Raw genomic sequence first — 21,447 nt, 5'->3', positions numbered from 1 at the left:
TTTTTTCTGCTTGGCACAAATGACTTTCAGATTTTTAAATGTATGCATTCAAAAGCACAACTAAGAATGTACAATATCAAATGGATGGGAAAAGAACAGCCTATTTATGTCATTTTTCCACACCCTGTCTAACAATAAGATCAGTGTGATTTCTTGACTCATCAGTTGATACATACAGGCAGTATGGGTTAACAGAATACTTGGATATTCTGAACAGCACTCTAGAACAGACTGCAGTTCAACGCAATTGTGTTTTCAATGTAAAACTGATAAAATCCAGTCAGATAACATCTTGTGACTCTGCTTCCAAGAATATTGTATGTTCTCTCTAGCTTAGTCCAAATCTGCATGCAGTGCTTCATGCAGTCTCTCCTCTGCAGCTATCTGAAATGGTTACTCAAATGGAATCCATCAAATACCTTAATCAAGTGTATTCTTTTCATCTTAGTCAATCTGCACGTATCCACACACAGCTCGCACCATGCAGAATAGTGAATACAGCTTCCAGGCTTGACTGTTCTAGTGCATTGTTTGCTTGTGTATCCAGAACGTGATCTTGACATGTTGCAGTACATTCACAAACTCGGCTAGATCGATTTTGGTTTAAAAAAGCAATGCTTGAGCATATGTCGCCTGCTTGGGCGTCTTTGCATTGGCTTTCCACAGATTTCAGAATGAGATTGTTTAAGGGCTTTAATGCCTTGTCTCCTGTGAACATCAGTGGACTTAAGCATCTGCATGTCATTTGCAGTGTCTTCAGACACTGGGTTTCCTTCAGTTCCCATCACGAGGCTCCACGCACTGGGAGATGTGCTTCCTGTTGTACCTCCAGCACCGTGGAATCATCACCTGGCCTGAAAATGAGTCACCACTTGCAATATCTGTCTTAAGAGTCATTTATATACCCCGGCTTTTAATTCTGTTTACATTTTGTATATACAATGTCTCTTTTGATTATTTTATTTTGAAGCATCTTGAGATGATGTACCAGCAAAGATGCTATACAGTAGGTACAGTAAGTAAATACAATATAGAGCTATATCACAAGTAAGTAAATGCTGTACAGTGTGTAGTAAGGTAGTTGTTATTAAAGATAGTAGAACAGCTGAACTGAAGTCCAGGGATGTTACAGTCGTACTATATAATTTACTAATACTAGTACTAGTCCAGGGATGTTACGGTGATACTATATAATTTACTAATGCAATCCTGTCTTGAGTACAGTGCTCAATACTGGTCAACATTTTTCAAACACATTGCAGTTGGTAAAGATTTCAGCAACCAAGACAATACCAAAAATAAAAGGTATGTTGCGTACATAAACTGTACCAAAAAGATCATCAGATCCCTGCGAGGCGCTTTTCTCAAAGTTTTGGAACTGCTAAAATTTGTCAAATTTCTAAGATGCCTTATACTACTGAATGGTTGTAATTTCTTTATAAACAGTCTGGTGCTTTGTGTCATTACAAAATAAGGAAATTAAGGATTAAGGTAAAATTGAAAGCATTGTCTTTATTCTTAAAAATGTGCTTGCGGGAGCTGTATATATCTCAACTCACAATCAGTCTGCTTTGGTTCAGTATAGTTTATCCGCGTGGGTCTGGGTGCAATTTCCCTTGGTATTACATGGGATAGCTGCCCTCCTCTCTCTTCTTTGTTCCAGTGGTCGTAGTCTCAGGTTATTTCCCTGTACAACTGCCCACCCCTTCAGCCTGGCTCCGCCTCTCAGCTTCATTCAGCCCTGATGGCCTGGCACGAGCAGTACAATCCTTATATATTGCCAAAGTTATTACATATTGTCCAGTGGGCACCTTTACTCTGGTGTACCTAGCATGATGGAAACTGATGAGTTCAACAGTTCAAAATTGAACTAATGAGTTCAAAGGCAGACAACCCTTAACTGGTAGACAAACGCTGAGGTGCGCTTTACAGACACACAACTCTGCCAATGACCAAGCATGACATCAAGCTAGGAACATTCTAAGAGCAGGAGGACTTGTATCCTTTAATTTAATTTTCTCCATTAACATTCCTGGGTGTGAATGGGTTCCTTAAAGGAAACACAAGTGAACAACCCATACAGTATTTGGCACACGTTTTCACACAGTCTCAATTTGTTTTGTTGTTTTGTTGCTCCCCTGCCCTGATTCAGAGTCCAGGTGATGTGGTACCCTGTGGCCACACTGCAAACAGATTAGCTCAGTTTCCAGAGTCTATTCCCCTTTAAAAACCTCTGTGTAACATTTCCACTTGGGCAAGTTTCGCAGCCCGGCCTGTAATATTTATAAAGCTGCTCTCAGCGCCTTGTCCTGCTGGGTCTCCAAACCTACCCCCTGCCAACAAAAGTCTGTTCCACTTTCTATATGTGTCTCCTGAAAGCTATTAGCTGAACTCTGCTGGTCTTGCCTCCTCATTTCCCAGCTAAAAACAAGCCCCCTGTAGAAAGGTTTTGTATGATTTTGGGCAAACGCAGGCTTGCAAAATCTACTCCCACATTAAAATCTATCAGGCCTGCCCCTACAGAGATATCAATACCCTATTTATATCTCTACTGTAGCTTTTGTGTCCTAATGACAACTTAACAAGGAAATATTCAGATGGCTGAAAATTCTTCAAAACCATCTGAATGTTTTACAATTATACATTGTCATATCTATAGAACTGTCTCCTACCAAGATATCGCTGCAATGGCATAACTGGCTTAACTATTCTTTAAGAAACAAAGAAATGTGTTCTGATTCAATTTCTGAAAATAATAGATCACAGAAATGTTGGCTCTTACAGTTCCTCCTGCCTGTCTTCTTATTCTGTCTTTATTAATACCTTAAAGGAAAAAAAGATTACCGTCTTTTTTTAGAAAGGAAGTAAATCATGTCTTTCGTACAAAATGTTATGAGGTATTTTCTTTCCTTTGATAAAAATCAGCATCACAAATGTGGTTTCGGTTATCCAATGTATATTGGGCCAAGGGCAGTAGAGAAAAATCAAAGCATCTGTTTTTACTGTTATTTATTCAAGTGTTGCTGGTTTTCTACATCACTTGTTTATTTGCATCACAAAGCCACTGAAAGCTGAAATCTTCCTCATTCAAATTGTGTGGTTTGACCAGTACCGCTTAATAACATTCCCATTTTTGGAATTTTTCATTTATTCAAATCCAGTTGGGTAATTGGGTGTGTACTGAATTTTGAAATTGTAATTCAGGACAGAAACACAGTAGGTGGTTCACACTGAAAGGTCTCTGATGCAGCATCTTCTCTGATCCCCGTTGTAAGAAATGTATTTTAGGCCGTGGTCTGTCATGTCCCAAAATGGGTCACATATGACATCAACAGACTTTATTGGAAGACGCAGTGATTCTGCCCCAAACCGAGACAGTGCTTTAATTAAATTGAGCTTTCCCTAAATGAAACAGATGTTTACATCTCTAGAAATATTTACATATGAAAACAGCCATGAATAAAACATTTGTCTGAAGAGGTAAACCAGGAGTATGAAGTGGTTCTCCTTCAGGTTTATGTTTACGGACAGAATTCTCTCCTTTCATGTTTTTTTTTACTCTTATTTTGCTTGACTTCAAACAACCGCCCGGTCAAGGGCGTCAACGAGCGACCGCCTTTAACCGAGAGACCCTTCCCCCCCCCCCTCTCGTCCTGCAGGCTCCCGCCTGCGGCTCGAGGACGCGCCCCCCCACATCGTGGAGCACCCCTCGGACCTGATCGTGTCCAAGGGCGAGCCGGCCACGCTCAACTGCAAGGCGGAGGGCCGGCCGGCCCCCACGGTGGAGTGGTACAAGGACGGCGAGCGCGTGGAGACGGACCGCGACGACCCCCGCTCCCACCGCATGCTGCTGCCCAGCGGCTCGCTCTTCTTCCTGCGCATCATCCACGGCCGGCGCAGCAAGCCCGACGAGGGCGTCTACGTCTGCGTGGCCCGCAACTACCTGGGGGAGGCTGTGAGCCGCAACGCCTCGCTGGAAGTCGCCAGTAGGTCCACCGCCGCCCTCGTTCCTTTCCCGGTTCTCGCGTCGCCCGGGCTCTGTGGAAGGCTGCGCTTTCCGCCTCTGCTCTGTATGGCATTTGTCTTCCGCTTAGGATTTGAATGGTCCTGCGTGCTCCCACTGTGCACGAGTCCACTGGAGTATGGTAGCACCGTGGTCCTTATGTTAGACACTGTAGGGCCTGCAGCTCGGCCCTGTTCCTTTAGAGCTCAGTGCGGGGAGACTCCCGCTGGATGGGACAGCCACTGCGGTTTGGGCCAGGTGAGTACTGGTGCTCATTTAGCTGGACGAGCTGGTGCAAAGGGGGTGAAGCATCTTGTTCCAGAGACAGCACGGGGGGGACATTGGGGACTTGAACCCACCTCCCTCTGGCTATGTGTTCCACAGCCCTAAAAATGTTAAGGAAATATTGCAGGATATTTAAACACACGTACTGTACTGTGGTCAGGTGTGGTGTCACAGCAGTAGGAAACTAGGATAAAAGTGCCCGATTCCTTTGCAGATTTGCATATTGTAAGGATAAATTGGGTTTCACCCAGAGCAGAATTAATAGACTATACACTTAAGTCTACATTTTGAGGGGAGCAGATAAGTTCCTTATTGATTTATATGACACAGATGCTTTCAGAACGTTCCAGTTCCAAATGATCTGTTGATCAGGCCTTTAATATTATATCAGTGATTTAATGTAGTGATATCAGTAATAGTATATTAGTGTAGATCCCTAAGGAAGGATTTCAGTTATTTTCTGCAAGACTAATCAGTAGAATTCTAAACTTGGAAGTTATGCTGTTTCCTGGGAATTATAATATGCATTGTCCTCCAAATTAGAATATGCATGTTGCATGAAAATACATAATCTAGCATCTGGAATGCAGATAGAGCAAGGAGAGTAAGACCTGAGTACAGGCTGCCTTTATTTATAACTTATTTATCTAAATGGCAGTAGGTCAGATACACATAAGCTTTCATCTTCTTGTTATTTATATCTGTGTTTTAAGTGCTGTCAGAGTAGATAAGAAAAGGACAGACAAGCAAAGTATCACAAATAAAAAGAATTTTCCATTTGCAGTTATAGGCATCACCCAGAGCAGGTTGCAGTGATCTTGTACATAGAGCACTGCCTGTGTCATCACTGCCACCCCATATACTTTATACTGCTGGCCAGCTGTGCTGGGCTGTAAGAAGTGATGTTTCCACTGTTTGTCACACTGTCTGGCTGCCTTGCTGTCTGTTTCTCGCTGGCCTGTCCCTCCATCACAGGAACTACATAGCCAGCTTAGCAGGGAGCTGTTTGCTTGGGCTGTAAACCAACAGGGGGAACATAAGAACAGATATAAATAATAATAATTACAAATAATAGCCCTGTGTTGCTATTAACCAATTGAATCAGGAATGTCAGACAGAGGTGCAGAGACAGGACAGAACAGATCGCTCATCTTTTAAACTTAATGACAAGATGATAAACTAAAAGCCAACATAGCAGACTTTGCAGCAGTGATTGAAATCACAGAACAGAGATGATTAATCTACAGTGCGTTTTGTTTTCGTTTCGCGGCACTGACTTTAGAAAATTATGTTTATGACTGTGTAGCTAAGCAATTTGTTTTTAATACCTAAATTTAATGTCTAAATTACCTGTTTTGTAATTTAAAATTGTAAACAGTAAATTAAGTGAGCTTTGGTTTGTTACTAAGCTTTCTTAATGAATCACCCTAAATGTAATTGCAAAATATAATGGCACTTTTAAAATACAGATTTTAATATTAAATACAGATTACTTAATGTAAAATATTTTAATTATATGTACTGAAGATTTATTTAAATTTAATTAAAAGGCAAGTAGATTAATGAAAAATAGAACTAAGAATGAATGTTTGTTTATGTTATTAAGGGTGACTAAGTTTGAAATCTGTAGTTACTGGGTCATAGAAAAAACAGTATTTATGGTCTTTTGATTATAAATTATACATAAAATATATTAAATTTGTTTTCCAGATCAAATCTGTAACATTGGCAAGCTCCTTATTCAGCAAGAATTGCAAACTATTTATCAGTGTTCAAGGAAGCGTTAAATTTCTATAATCCTTTAATAGAACTATCACAGAATATTCCTATATATATATATTTCAATATATAGTATATATACTTTATAATAGAAATGTAAATATTACAATTATATTCTAACCCATGCCCTCTACGTCATGTTGCCACAAGAAACTTTCAGCTTTGATCATGCATGAAAAAGAAAGCAGAGAGCATTTGTTAGTGGGGCACTAGTCTCTCTCCCTCTGGCACAGATATCTTTGCTCAGGTGTCAGTCCCTGGCAGAGATACAGCAGATCTGAAGGTACCCTCACCTTTCACTTATCACTGCCAATAGCTTTCTGCTGTCTTTGACACAGAGGCCAAGCTATTGTCTGTGCTAATGGCTTCATGCAGACAGAGAGCCTGGTATAAATGCAGAGTAAGAATCTCTCTCGTAGGCGAGCCCAGAAACACTCGCAACAGATGTGTTGTCCTTGGGAACACAGTTGCTGAGGAGAAAGTGCTACAGCGAGAGAGGACACTCAATCCCAGAATAACTACTGACAAAACTGAGCCTGGTTTGGCTTCATTATATCACTGTGTTGCGGGATTTGAAATGGAGAAATGCTGACAAAGGCATTCAACAAGGATGCTAAAAAAACTGGATGCGAGTTGCATTTCTAATCATGGAGTAATCTTACGTAAAGAGTATTTGCAACTATAGTACCGACTGCAGCAATATTTTATTACTTACTGTGCTGTAAGCTGTTGTCATTTCCACAAAAAATAATGCGTTAGACCAATTGATACCGTACTCACAGTTGCAGTTATAGTTGAGGTAAAAGTACAAGCCAGATTGTCTTATCTCACCAGAACCTACCCAATTCACACCCTGGAAGGGGATGAACCCTCAAAAGGATAAACTTTTGAACTTTGTAAATAAATACCTTGCATCAGTCTAGATTGTAGCTCCTTTTCTTTCTTTTTCTTTTATGAGGGCATCTGTGTTTCAGGCTTTTGTCCAGGATTTTGTTTGTTGGGTCTCTCTGAAAGGTAGGGTCTTTCAGATGTCTTGAGGTTTGCCTCAGTTTATCAAAGGCTTCACAGGTGCCTCTTGGGAGAGGTAAACAATGTAACTGGCTACAGGTAAATATCGGACTATCTGTTCTGATTGTAGTCATAGGAACCTTATTTTAGGTGGCCGGGGTTAATGGTGAGTGATAAGGAGATGCAGTGAAGCAAGGGGAGTAAGCTTTTATCTGGACATAAAAGGTCAGAGAAGAGCAGCACAGAGACATGAGGTCACCTTGTTTCTGGGCCTTTTGGTGTCTTACAGCTAGGCCACCCCTCTTATTCTCAAATCTCTCAGGTCTCGTCCTTGTGACTTTTTTTCCCCTTTGTTCCTTACTTTTAACTACAAGATTAAAAAAAAAATTAAAAAGTACTTTTGTTGTTATGTATTCTTGGTTTCTAGAGTGAACGTTTGACTTTGATTTTGGCCCGTCTTTCCATATCTTCAGATAGACATCCAATGGAGCAGCCCGTTGCTCTACTCCAGATCTACCCTCCAGGGCGACAGCATTCACTGCAACTGTCATTTTCGGTTCCGCATGCGTTTTCCAGGGCTGTGAGTACCTGCAAGCCCTCCTGTGTGTTTCTGTCACCCCTCATATCCCACGCCGACGCTAACAAGAGCTTCCGTAGAAATGCTCGAGAGGAGCGTTTAAAATCAGGACTTTGAACGGGATGAAGCCCGAGCTTCTGCATTAAATAGCCAGGGTTGATTGAGGCGTTACGTCAGCCCTGTCCGAGTGCCAGCTGCCCAGCAGGGCTGTGTCTGCCAGGACACTGAGATGCGTTGAGCTGATTCCTTGTGCCAGCTACCCCCCCCGCACGCCAGCAGGGTGTTTTTTGGAGAGGTAGACTGAATGGACTGTGTCCATTTGCTAGCAGGGCGTGGGGTGGCCAGGGCTGCTTAATGAAAACCAGATTCCCTGGCATTTGCCCTCTTTGCCAGCATGGTGTGTGAGTTTAGTGATTACCTCAAATATTCCCCTCTGGTGCCAGCCCGGGATTATATTCGATGTGGCCTGAGGATATCCGAGCTGCGCTGCCTGTTTCAGCAGCCCGCCTTGGATCTAAAAACGCAAGAGATGTTTTTGGACTCTCTCCTTCTCCAAGGAACTGCAATCTGCCAGGCGCGAGTTTGTTTTACTCTCTATCCTCTGAATTCGTATGATGGGCCTTGTCATATACTGTACAGTATCTGTACAGCTAAATCTAGCACTGTGAGCATGCGTAGGGCGCACCATCTGGAAAAATCAGAAAAGACAGTAAAACGTGTGAAGCTCACATGAAGGCAAAAGTGCAGAAGAACCACATTATAATAGCATTTTGATTGTAGTAGTTAGCCTTCACATTTTGGATGCAACAGTAATGACTTTTCAAGCCAAAAAATGACTTTATTAAAAACAAAATTTAGATAAGACTTCAAGTGAATTAACAGGAGAGTTTTATACAGCAAGAAAACACTGTCAATCGTTGAGGTTTCCGAACAAAAATACTATCCATATTTTATTAATCGTCTCAAGGTTCTGTCTACTTGTTTGATGGAGTAATGTAAATGTTCCAAATAAAATGCTACAACATTACTATAAACGAACGAGAAAGAGATTGGTTCTGTGCTGAAAAGTGAAACCTGACCAAAGTCCCAAAGGTGACATTTCCTTTGTTTTACTTTTCAAAGCATCACATCTTCAGTGCACCTTTATTTCTATCAGTTAGTGAAGAAAATGATTCGTGGGTGTATCGAGGCAAAACATTATTACAAAGTGTACATATATCATGTAATGGCAGAATGAACATGGAATTCCTCTGCCACTCACGCACTGAGGCAGCTCCAGACTCTCACCTCTTCACTATTATTGTATTCAGCTTTAGTGTCATTGCTCTGTGAAAAAAAATGAGTAATAATAACATGGTTTCCTTGGCAGAAATGCTGTCTAGTTTTTTATTCCGCACTTTAATTCACATTTTACAGGTGAGAGGTTGGGTATAAAAAATAGATCCAGCTGGAGCTGGCTTGCGTCTATAAATCAAACTGTTGATAGTTCTCCCATGGCTTTGTAGTAATCAGCAGTTTTGAGTCCAATTCAATTTGCTAGTGTTATCTAGATATTTTCTGTCAGAAATGCTGGGTGCTGGACTAGATGAAAGCGGCAATTTAGAAGTGTATCGGATTACGCAAATACATACATAAAATAATTTTAAAAAAAGTTGGCAATGTTGAAGAGAAGACTTGTTTTTTCTTTAACATCAAAACCGATCAATGAAAACTATTGTAGTGGTGCCTTATTCCTCTATGCCAAAGTTCTGCTTCCAGGGGGACTTTCTGTTTTATGTTACCAAAGACCCATGTTTATCAAGAGTATGCCCCCCCGTAAAAAATAGCAGATATGGTTGCTATTTCATGTGTCGCATATTTCCCTGTAGAGGCAGGGGAAGCTGAGAAATAGATGGATTTCAGGCTGGGGCGCCTAGGGTAACTGAAGTCGCATAGACCCCCAGCATGAAGGTCATCTGGAGGTCAGGTCTCGTTTCCAGGGGAACAGGTGAGGTAGGGGTGGCAGCTGTCTTGGAGAATGCTGGGAATGAACAGGTGAAAAGGAAGATCTGACGTTGCCTTATCCTGTTGTGTGGCGGGGCCTCGAGCCAACTTTCTCACCCTGCTCCTTAATCCTGCTTGCTGTTCTCGGTAACAGCTGAATAACAACCCCGCTCTGCATAAAAAAGGGGTTTGTAGGCTTGTGGATTAGTTAAAGGGCATAACAGATTAGGGGACACAAAGTCTTTCAATAAAAGCTAATCTGAGGTTTGAAGTTGTTTTATCGACTCCAGCAGTCCTCACTGTCTGTCGACAGTGTTTGTAATTTTGACACCACTGGGCTCGTTACCTTTTATTACTGTAAAACTGTTGGTCAGACTTAAAATGAGGCAGATAGTGAAACATTTCTTAAAATATGCTCATCTTAATATATGGTCTCTTAATATAAGATCTGGGCAGTAAAGTGTTTACATTTAGGCTGAACCATGTTATCCACGTTATACACAGACATTTCTGCTAGGAAGGCAGATTTATACTCCAGCCCCAATCTGCACAGAGCTAAAAATAATGAAGTATTCAGGAGGCAATGTCCTCTTTTTCTTTCCTCAATAATAAAGAATATCAGAAAAAGCAAAAAAAACTTGAATTCCCATGTTGAAAAAGCTGCTTTCAGAGACCTTTTATGAAGAAGTGAAATAATTTGGAAGCCGTGACCTGCACTTCCTATGTCTGGACTCAGAATCCAAGTCCATATCCCCGATTTTGCTGTATGACACCTACACGATTTCCCAGACTAAATGTTGCAATGTACCTGTTCTGTGTTTCCTATTGCTTGCACCCTTTAGAAAGTCTGGTTTGCAGGGCCAGAAGTACCACCATGCATGCAAACTTTGAAAGTTCTTCCATGACATACTTTAACCAATGAGCTAATAATTTGCTTTTATTACTCCAACTTCCAAAAACTGGAGAAAGGAGGAAAATTAAGATGAGGGAGCTGTGCCCACTGGTGACTTTTTCCTGCCATCCAGTCTTGTATTAGTAGGCTAACAAGAAAAGCCTGCCCCTTGGTTGCTGACCTCACTGTGATTAATGAATTAATTAGACCTGGTTTGAAGTTAATGAGCCTGTGGCTGATGCTGCTGTCCATGTTGCTTGAGGGTAGAGGAAGGGTTTGTGGGGGGAAGAGGAGACACAGTTTTCTTGACAACAGGTGGTGGAAGGAAGAGCTTTAGAAGTGCCCCTGGGTTAATGAGGGCTCTGTGCATCTGTGTGGCTTTTGTGTGACTAAAATTTACAGCATGGATGACACTGCACTGAGAACAATGGCCCTCTGGTCTGTCCGTTGTGACTAATCGTGTTACATTAACGCTATAGATCTGCACTACTTATGGTGACAGAGCGATATTTAATAAGCTTTATCTATTCATCTCTTTGACAAACTGTCTGAGGGACAGCATGGCTTGAAAGAGGAATGGATCTGTTTTTAGTGTTTGCAGCATAACCAGAAATAATTTCTTAGGGGATTAATTGCACCACTTTTGGTCCTTTAGTGTTTCATACATGTATTTTAGAATGTGGTAATAGTGCACCTCACATTTCCACCTAAATAAGGTACTATCCTATGTCCTAATACAAAGAAGTAATGCATATGGTCAAGTGATTAGCATGATAATGCTTAATCGTTTTTGATTAAGGGTCAGAAATGGTGCAGGCAGCCCAGGTATTGTTTTTGGAATATTCCATCTGTCAGCTTGTCTGGTATATGCTGTTTAATTGACATAAGCAACATTTGCTTTGTGGTGGCAGAAGCAGCCGATTTGTGATATTTTGAAACTTCAAAATGGTTCCTGTAAGTCAAGTCCTTGGAGTTCCTCTGTCGTTCGGGTTTGGTTTCCGTTGGCCCTTCTCGATGTTGTTGGAGTTGGCTGAAGGTGTCTGTGGTCGGTGGCTCTGGCCAAACGCTGACGTAGTGTATTCTATTACATTATCGTAAGATACTTCAGAAATAAGGAATGGCGGGAGAATGGGAGTTTAAATCTGGATCTTGCTCTACCAGCCTCAGCAGCAGGAGGTTGTGAGAAGAGCTTTAGTAGCATTTAGCATGATATAAAAGCACTGCCACTTTTATCTGTTTTGGCCACCTACATTTATAGAGCTAAGAACTGTGTGTGACTACACAGTCGGACACTTCATTATCTTATTATTTAATGGATTAAATTAGCCTTAATGAAAGAGCTAAGATAGGAATCCAAGTAACTAGGTAGGAGGTTTGATTCTCGTCCAGTCTTTTATCGCGCTCCCCACACTGAACTAGATGAAATTGTTTTCCAGTTCACCATTCTTTCCTGGGCCGTTTCTCTTTTCGTCCCCCATCACTTCTCCCACGCGATGTTTTTTCCGATCGTAGCTGGTGATAACTTGATCCCTGTTGAAGCTCTCTTTATGAACCTCTGCCGTGCTCTCCGCGCGATCTTCGCGCTGCCAAATGGAAGTGGACTCTCAGCAAGAGGTCCTTGGCTCCCGGTAGAGTGTGGACGGAACGGCGGCCTGCTGGCAGGAGTGCTGGGCGCTGAAAAGTGGGAATGTGGAAGGACAATGCTCCGTGACTCCAGGGGTGATTGATTCCCAGCGTCACGTGCCTGAAAACTTGGCAGTCTGGCCTCGTGGGGAGGGGAGGGGGGCGGTTTATTGTAGAAGGGGAGTGAGTGTTGCTACTGTGCCAGCCTCATGGATTTCTGACCCGACAGGCAGTACGAGACCGGGCCGTGGGCCAGACTAGCATGCAAATCAGCATGTGTGAATTGGGAATGCTGTGCTGCTCTAGGGCATCTGATACAGGTCCCTTCCAGCCTTGAGTATAACCCAGTCAGACCTGCTGTTCACTGAGGCAGTAGCTGAAGAAGCTTTCCTAGGCCGTGCTCTGGAACTGCGCCTGGTGCTGTTGGTAGTGTGTTTTTTTACAAATCCGTGAAACCCAGGAGCACGCCCACTACGTTTTAGGAAGCGGTGATGCAACTTTATTTGCTGTCTCATGCTGGTGACGGCAGGGACCAAAATAGTCGGGAGAATTGCACCACCACAGATCCATTGATTAATATTCATAACTCGATGGCATCCACGGCGCAAGTGTGGAGCTGTGTCTGTTTTGAAGCGTGCTTTGTGGTGTTAATAACTGTGGGAGGGGAAAGACAGCACTACACAGTATGGAGTGAACTTCATACATCAACACAACTCTATTATACACTCCTAGTGCATTTATCCAGGAAACAAAAAAGAACATCGGTACTGTGCATCTGGAAGCTTCTGACCTCCGACGGTATATTTCTTAAGCATTCCTGAAATTCCCGCGAAGAACTGCTTCACTTCGCTACCCTTTACAACCTTCTAATTTTAAAGCGATGTTTACATATAACTTGTCAAGCAAGACTTTGCAGTTGTCTCTGAGTAATACCAGAGAACAGTTCATTCCTTCACACACAGCTCTTCCGTGAACAAAAGTAAATTGCTTTAATCCTCCTGTTTAAGAGGTTCTGAGAGATCGTATCTCATCTGCCCGGTAGCAAGGTGTGTCCAGATTGAGGAGTTTGGGAGCAGGACTGCGCAGCCTGTTTAGCTGCGATATGTCTCCATGGATTTGATTTGAAATCTGTTCATTAGTTTCGGTTCAGATATGTGGGTTTTCATAAAGGGTGACCTGAGAACACGTGGGAATAGAATTGGGAAGATTAATGAATGCACTGAACTGTATAGGAAAGCAGTGTAGAGTAGTGATTAAGGCTCTGGCCTTGTATTGGAAGGTCTTGGGTTCAAATTTCCAAGTGAGTCACTGCTGTTATACCCTTGAGTAATATACTTTACCTCCTGCAGGACGATGCCCTGCTGCAAGAATGGGTCCACATGTTAATGGCCTTGAATAAAAGGATTAGCCCTCTAGATAACTATCGATAAATTAATAATTTTTCCAATATAGGTGACGGAGCTCGAGCGTGCATGTCAAGAAATTTTTTGTCAGGGCTCCAAGTTAACAACGTTGAAGACTTGTTAAGGTTGGTGTGCATAAAACGCACACAAAAAAGTTAAATTCTAAAAGATTTGCGACTCGTGCTTTTCATGACAATTGTTCGTCGATCAATGGTATTGAGCCATTTTCTTTCCTTCATTTCTTTTTTCATACTGAGGTAGATGGGCAGTGACTTAGTACCATATGCAGAATGGGCCAGAGAACTGGAACTAAATACTCCAGGGTGGGACCTTCCTCCTACCCACGCTCACCTGATTTAAAAAAACCCTGTGCATTTTCCCCTAAATGCAATGAATGTGGACTATTACTAGATTAAAGTAATCCTCTTTCTGCACAGACAATTGCTCTATTAGCTCGTACACTGCTCGGCCACACGCACAGGATTAGACCACCTCTGTAATGGGCTTACTGCTGCTCCGCTCTGCATACAAAAGAACAATAGCCGGGGCCATAGGGCTCCCTCAGCCCTGTCATGAATATTGCAGGCTTCTCTGTTTTTTGTCCCCTTTTGTTCTTTATTGATTTGTTTTGCTGGCCCTTCTGTCCTGTAGGCCAGGGGTGTCCACAGTTTACACACACTGACTAGGCCCACATGGCACATGGTAGGATGGTATTGGAAAATCAAGAGAATTCGGGCTCTGTCTAAATGTCATCCAGTCTCTTTCCTTGTTTCCCCTCTTCTTTTCTTTAATCGAATGCGTTTAATTGCCTCTCTTTGGCTTATCCCATTCGAAAAACCTAACCTCAGTATTCCCTCCTTTACTCCTTCCGTGAAACTGGATTGATCCTCACTAGTTCATCACATATTAAACGTACAGAGAACGGAATGCTCTTTCCACATCCCGCCATGAGAGCTTCTGTGTGTTGCCAGTGCTTGCACAGTCCCACACTTTCAATTGTAGAAATAAAAGCACAGAATCCCAAATACGTTTGCCCATTCGCACTCTCTCCACTAGATATTTTTTTTCTTTCAATAAAGTTGGAATTAGTCAATCTACAGTATTTTTGTTTTTTTATGTTTCTTGAAATGTTGAGTTATGTCCCTCAAATGCTAAAACTGAACAGATTTAAAAGGGAAAAGGGGTTTGCATTGTAAAAAAAATGATGTTTTCAAGATATAATCTACACATATCTGTGATTGTTTAAGCATTTTTGGAAATTCATTTTTTTTGCCTAGATATTAATTCACATTTTTTGTTACTTAGTGCAAAACTGAACTTTTAGTGTGCTGAAAAAGGTGTTTTTTCTGTCATAGTCCCAAAATAAATTTAATACTTTGCCTACAGTGCCAGTCATTAGTGAGAAATTCATTCCCTTATGATTTTTTAATCTGCAGTTGATTACAATTTGGAATTCAATGTTTGTTGACAATTTATAGAGGACACATGGGTTAAAAACAGTCCATTAAAAAGATTATTTATATCTGTCCTGAAATCATGCCATAAAACAATCTGTAACATAATCAGAGATAATTGAAGCCCTACAAGAAACACAGCATAAGCAAGAAAAGAAAAAAAACTGTAAATGGTTATTATTTTATTTACACATACATAGATCATTTAGAAGAAACATAATCTTTTTGTTGCAAAATAAGAGAATTCTTCAGGAAAAACCTTGTTGGCAAAGAAAGGTTGAACTTGGATAGTCTTTCCCTCTGCACTGGGGACATCAAGCAGTGCACGTATTGCAGAGGACTGTCGGAAAGTCATTAATACAGTCCCTGGCAAAGTTTAAAATCTGGCTGTTCTTAAGCTTTCTACTGGATATCTATCTCTAGACAGAGTGTATGACCTGACTGGCAGTACAAGCAACAATGTCTGGGCCCTTGTCACAACAGGGATATTAATTTTTCACAGAGCAGAGGCACCACATGCTGGAAAGGTGGAGGGTTTAACCCCAGACTTGCACAGTCAGGATCTCTCTAATGAGGACGTCTGGGTAATTATCTCTGATAGATTAGCTGCAAGAAGGACACTTCTAGGTATGCATTCCTGATGGCGAGAGATTAAAACTTGTAAAGCCCAGAAATCTCTAAAGGCTTAGTGTTCTTCCTGGCTTGGTTTTCATCAGCTCAGAGAGCTTTGGTGTAAAGTTTGGCAAAATGATCCCCGGTAGAATGTGAGCAGGATGATTGCTCAGAGGTTTCTGACAGCCTCCCCTCAGGCCTGAAATATGGGTGACTTTCAGGGGTTATGTTTGAAGCAGGTGCACTGAAAGGGTGTGGGTTGCTCGAGGCTTTGAAACAAGGCTTCAAACGTGGGCTTTTGGACTTCAGCTGAGCTCCCCTTAGGCCCCTAGAAGCAAGACTAGTTTTTGACAAGCCCACTCAGAGACCACAGCTCACTGGGGCTCAATAATGAGCCTCGGCTCCCACTACGCACATGTGACTTGTCAGTACGACAAAGTGTAATTTATTATTTTCAATTGTCAGGCCTGATACGCTGGGGTTTTTAAGGTGTAAAAGATGGCCATGTTGGGGGGTTTCTGGTCAGTTAAAGCCACAGAAAGCCCAGAAATGAGGTCTCATCTTTCTCCTTCCTGCATCTTCACTGGGCATCTGTTGTCTGTGTGGTCGATTTTGTTGTTGCGGTCAGGCCTCATTTCTGTCGTTAATTTCTTTAATTTATAGAGGAGTCTTGTGTAGAGCACTCAGATGTCAAGTTATGTTCATGGAAGGAAGTGTCACAGATTTACTGGCAGTACATACACTACTGTGCAAAAACCTGAGACATTTCGTACTAATCTACTCTTTTTATTCAGCGTATCTCCTTCTTCATGAAGTTCTGTAGTGTTCTGAAATTGTAGCTGTTTCTTCTGAAATAACAGTTAATCTTGATAGATTTGTGTTCTAGAGTAGAGAAAGTAGTCATTGAGCTTTATGGATGTGTGGGCAGGATCTAACATAATGCTGTTCGGTGAGGAACAGCTGACAACAAGCCAATTAAAGCTGCTACAATCATCGAAAGTACTAGTGGAGGTTTTAAGTAAATTTGATGCACACTTGATGTTGTAATTCCTGTGTCTAAGATGTAAGATACAGTTTATTTGTTGTCCCACATAGGTAATGTTTTTTTTTTATCTTAAATGACCCCTAACATATGTCTAGTCAAATAAATGTGTTCATTGCTTTAGTGAATATGACAGTGTGAGTAGAACAGTCCCTGGAGCAATGATCTGCTTTATCCAATTTTGAAAAATGTGGACTTTTGGACAGATACTGTCAAACATTTAAAATCTATTAATAATTCAAAAACATATCTGATATATATTATTAAAAAATAAGGACAAAAAAGTTTTTTGTCCTTCCGTATTGCGACAGTGAGCCAGGATGCACACATATTTTTCCATGTACCGTCCAAACACAAATATGGAGACATGATGCTTTTCATCCACATACACTCAGCTGCAGTTTGAGATATAGGCAGAGGAGACACCCCAGCTGTTGCCTCCAAAGTGGACTCTGGTGACATCTCAGGCAGCATGCAAATGAGGGAACAAAGACACACACACACACACACACACACACACACACACACACGTGCAGGAAACAAAAAAAAGGCATCACTCCAGTATGAGGACCTGGTGGTGGTTTCCCACTGAAGCCCCCGAGGCAATCTCTGGCCAGCCTGCACAGGCGAGCCCCCTGCTTCCAGCTACGGTACAGGCCTCATTATCCAGCATGGATCTCTTTGATCATTTTTTGGGAGTCGGGGGGGGGGGTCGTTCAGAGAGGGACAGATGTCCAGGCACCACGGGCCTCCAAGCACCCCCCCCCCCCCCAACTACCCTCGAGTCTGAGGAGGTTTCAGCTCGGGGGGCCCAGTTCCACTGTGACAGCTGTGCACGGTAATACTAGGATGCCCCTGAACTGGGGCATTCAGCCTTCTGCGCGTATACCAATAATCCCCCATTATCTGGAGTAATAGGAGAATACTAGTCCCCAGGTAGCAAAAACCGGGGCAGCAACTGGTAAAAGCTCTACCTTGCATGTCAAAGCCTAATATACGGTCTAAAAAATGACTGGAACTCCTGATGTATCAGGAGCCGAAGTGCATGTGGAAGATGCATCAATGCCCACAGACCCAGTGCAGGTGAAGAGCAACCGTATGTTTGGTAGCCATGCTCTCTGCTTGTTTTATTTAACCAAGTTTTGTTTTGATGCTTTGCCAAGCAAGCAGATGATCTGATTTGATCCGAAGTTATCCGATTTGTACTTTGGGTAGTCATTTGCAATCATCATGGAATACTGCTTCATGCAAAAACAAGGTTTCCAAACTGTTTCTCTGGAGACTACCGCTCAGTATCTTGTCGGCAGCTCGTTTGCTTCATGATATACAGTGCAAATCAACACAGCAGGGAGAAACAGTCTTTTAATACACTGAAAATGCTTTATTCATTTATTCTGGTTGGAGATGCTAACCAATAGAAGGCTTTAATATCTTATAGGACCCATTATAAAGGCTCAGCATTATAAGACCACAAGCTCCAGTGAAAACATCCCACTGGATTCCAGTAAGATAAAGAAAACATTAATACATCTGCTTTTTGAGCATGTTTTGTGTTCCCATTGTATTTTCTTCTAAACTACCAGGGGGGTTATACGTGTATGGGTTTGTGCACACAAAACTATTCTTTCCTGGAAAAAAAACAACATCTCCACAATTTAAATTGCCCCTTTTTAAAATTTAAATGTAAAAGTGTGAAACCTAGCACAAAACAATAATCAACTTTAAAATAGTACACAGAATGGGAGTCGATGGGAGTCCCCACAGTTATGAAGTTAAAACATACAGTAGATGTGGAGTACATGGCACAACAGACGTATCTCTGAAAGAATATGTTTTCATCTCTGATACAGAATAGGGAGAAAAAATAATAATATAAAAACCAGCATTATCATCTGATTGATGTGCTTGTGGCTGGTGTTCAAAAAATAAAGTTAATGCCAATTCCATGCATAGGTCAGTGGATAGATGCATAGTCATCTTTTTATTCTTTAGTAGAAAATAAAACAGGGGAAAAAAACAAAGACAATGAAATGTTTGCCATCTGGCTGTGTGGACAGTCTGTATCTGTGAGCCTGTTGCTTGCTCAATTAAAGACGTAGTCATCCAGGGATCCACAAAGACAGCCTACGGAGCCCCCAGTTAACACACCATTTTCATTTTCATTTACCATTTCATTTCATTTTCACCCCAACTTCAATGGTTGACTCTCTCACAGGGTGGATCTGCCACTGTCTGATGGGCCTTTTAGTGGATCAGTTGGCCCTCACATCGGTTTTTCATGTTTCACATTTAATATGAACAATGAGTAGAATGTATCCTGTGCGGGAGGAATTACTCGAACGGGGTTATTTTAATCAGAGGACGGGTGTAAGACGGGTGTCTCTATTGGAATGCCAACTGTGTTTTTGGCGGGACGGTTGCAGAATCCGGTTCTTTAAATCTGATAAAAGTGGAGTGTGTTCAAATGCCCCCCACCCACAGATGTAGAGGCTTAGAGTGTCCATCTGTGCTGAAAAACCTCATGATGATGCACAGGATTGATTTTTGAATGGGGGAGGGCAGTAGTTCTTTTCAGCTCCTGTTGCTTTGTCACTCCCAACCTGTAAGGCTGTGTGTTTCATGTCTGTTTGTCTTAGCTGTTTGCTTCTTGCAATGAAGCTGGGTTTTTTGAGGGCTCTGTGAGAAGATTGCATATTGAAAAGGCGCTGGGGTGTGAGCACTGGGTTCATCGAATGTTGGGCAAGTTCCCAGTGGCAGACGCTCCCTCTCAATGGGAAAACAAAAAATGGAGCAGATTCAAGAGACGTCGTATGTTATGCTTTAAGTAGTTATCTTGAATTTTTTTACATTTTTGCATTATGTAAGATTATGTTTTCTGGCGTCGGATCAATCCCTAGTACCGGAACAGCAGTAATTAGATTGGCTCATGATCTGCTGACTCTGGATTTTGTTAACCATTCTTGTCCTGCTGGTCCTGCTAGACCTTTGAAACTTCAAAACTAATTAGAGTGTGTACTGTATTGTTTTTTCTTTCTAGATCGGAAGGAGTTGTTGGTGTTACTTGAACTGAATATTTGTGGTTTAAATCCTACCCAACTGACACGAAAAAACAATCTGTTCAAGTCAAGTGTTGTTCATCCATTACAAAAGCATGGTTTAGGCCAGTTTCTCTCTTAAGTATTCAGCCTGATTCTTTTTAGGTATGAAATCAGCTCCCATTTGTATGTCAATGACACCCAGATTTATGTTTGCACAACAGCTGATATTAATCAAGCACCACCATCTGCCTTGTCACACTAATTAGATGATCTTAGAAAATAGAGCAACAAAACTTTTTACTTTTGAACTCTGACAAGACTTAACATATGTTGACTGGCTCTCTTTTTCAGCTTCACAAACATGTCACTCTTCGTTTGACTATTGATGGCTCTGGGACATTTTTAACAAGGGCAGCTACAAACAGGGACACACGCACACTCACACCCAGCCGTATGGCTTTGCACTCTGGGAAACAGAAGCACCTGTAGGAAAGCCAGGTGAACACAGGGAGAATTTACAGCCCCAGTGCTGTAAGCAGTAGTGCTAACCACTGCTCCACCATGCCAGCCTTCAATATAACCAGAAACTGAAACATCTAAAAGTTTATTATTTATATTTGTTTGTTATTGTTTAATTAGAACACAGACCTCATTAACAGATAATCAAAAGGCTTCTGGACTTTTGTGTAAAAAAATGAAATTAATTATTTTTGAAGAACTATTTTCTTCGGGAATGATGGAGAATTCCGATTTCGGCTTTCACTTGTGCCTGAGCCCATCTTTGCTGAGAGACTCTGACAGATTGCTTAATATTATGTAGAGATGAGAATAGGCAGATTGACAGATGACCACCACAAATCCCAACAAGAGATCTGAATTGTAAACCTCTCAGCAACAATTGAAGATGATTTGTCATAGTCTTGGAGATTTCAATATTCCTGAGTGGTAAAAATTGTGAAAGCTGTCAGAGAAGGCAGGAAGCAGGAGGGGGGAATTTCAAGGCTCATAAATGTATTTTTAATTCAACATCAGACGCTGCGGTGTTTGAACATTTATGTCAAATAAAAACACAACTGATCTATTAATAAAAGCTTGACAGAAAGAGAGCACACTTGATCAAAAGACTGATGATGATGTTAACAGGCAAAGAAATATACAGTACAGTATCTGCAGAAGCCTGCCAGCTAATTTTGTTAGGACTTTTAAGATTTAGACTGTTATTTACAGTTGTTTTTAAGGAGGAATTCATAGAATGTACCCCTTTATCTGAATTATCTGAATAAAGCAGCCATGCAAATAGGTGGATAGCTTTTCAGTCAGATACATCTATGGAGATGCAGACAGATGGATAGGTATCCTACGTGGAACAGACAGATAGTTAGACAGTTAGATGGATGTTTTAGGTGATTGTTTACTCTGTAAAAGACCCTACTAAAAAATTAACGAAGGTATAGGATGAGAAATTGATTTTTTGACGGGGAAGGAGGGGGGGGTTGCAAGGGATGTCTAGGGATTTGTTAGAGAAGCCCCTCCAAAACCACCAATGGGGTGAAGGTAGCATCCTAATTGAAGTGGATGGGGGACTAGTGGGGGATTACACAGGCTTTGTTGTAGTCAGCACAAGGGGTCCCCTGGGGCCTCAGATCAGGGTCAGAGGGCACAAGCTTAATCTGCCAATCACCCCCAGGGCTTTGTGGGTAATTGCCAATGCCTAATCAAGCCCCTCATCCCTTCTCCATTTCCAGTTC

General features: G+C 41.7%; 1 protein-coding gene across 4 annotated transcripts in view; it reads left to right on the top strand.

Moving 5' to 3' along the window:
- The window catches only part of robo3 (roundabout, axon guidance receptor, homolog 3 (Drosophila)), a 179,492-nt gene that overhangs the window by 109,187 nt on the left and 48,858 nt on the right, over positions 1-21,447 (top strand). For all 4 annotated transcript variants that reach the window (XM_088620025.1, XM_088620026.1, XM_088620024.1 and 1 more), the window contains one exon: positions 3,660-3,986. In XM_088620025.1, coding sequence (XP_088476151.1) covers positions 3,660-3,986 — 327 coding nt within the window. The remainder of the gene's footprint in view (positions 1-3,659; positions 3,987-21,447) is intronic.

The sequence above is a fragment of the Lepisosteus platostomus genome, chromosome 25 (assembly GCF_059453375.1).
Source record: "Lepisosteus platostomus isolate fLepPlt1 chromosome 25, fLepPlt1.hap1, whole genome shotgun sequence".
Lineage (NCBI taxonomy): Eukaryota > Metazoa > Chordata > Actinopteri > Semionotiformes > Lepisosteidae > Lepisosteus > Lepisosteus platostomus.
This window is presented reverse-complemented; position numbering and strand designations above follow the sequence as displayed.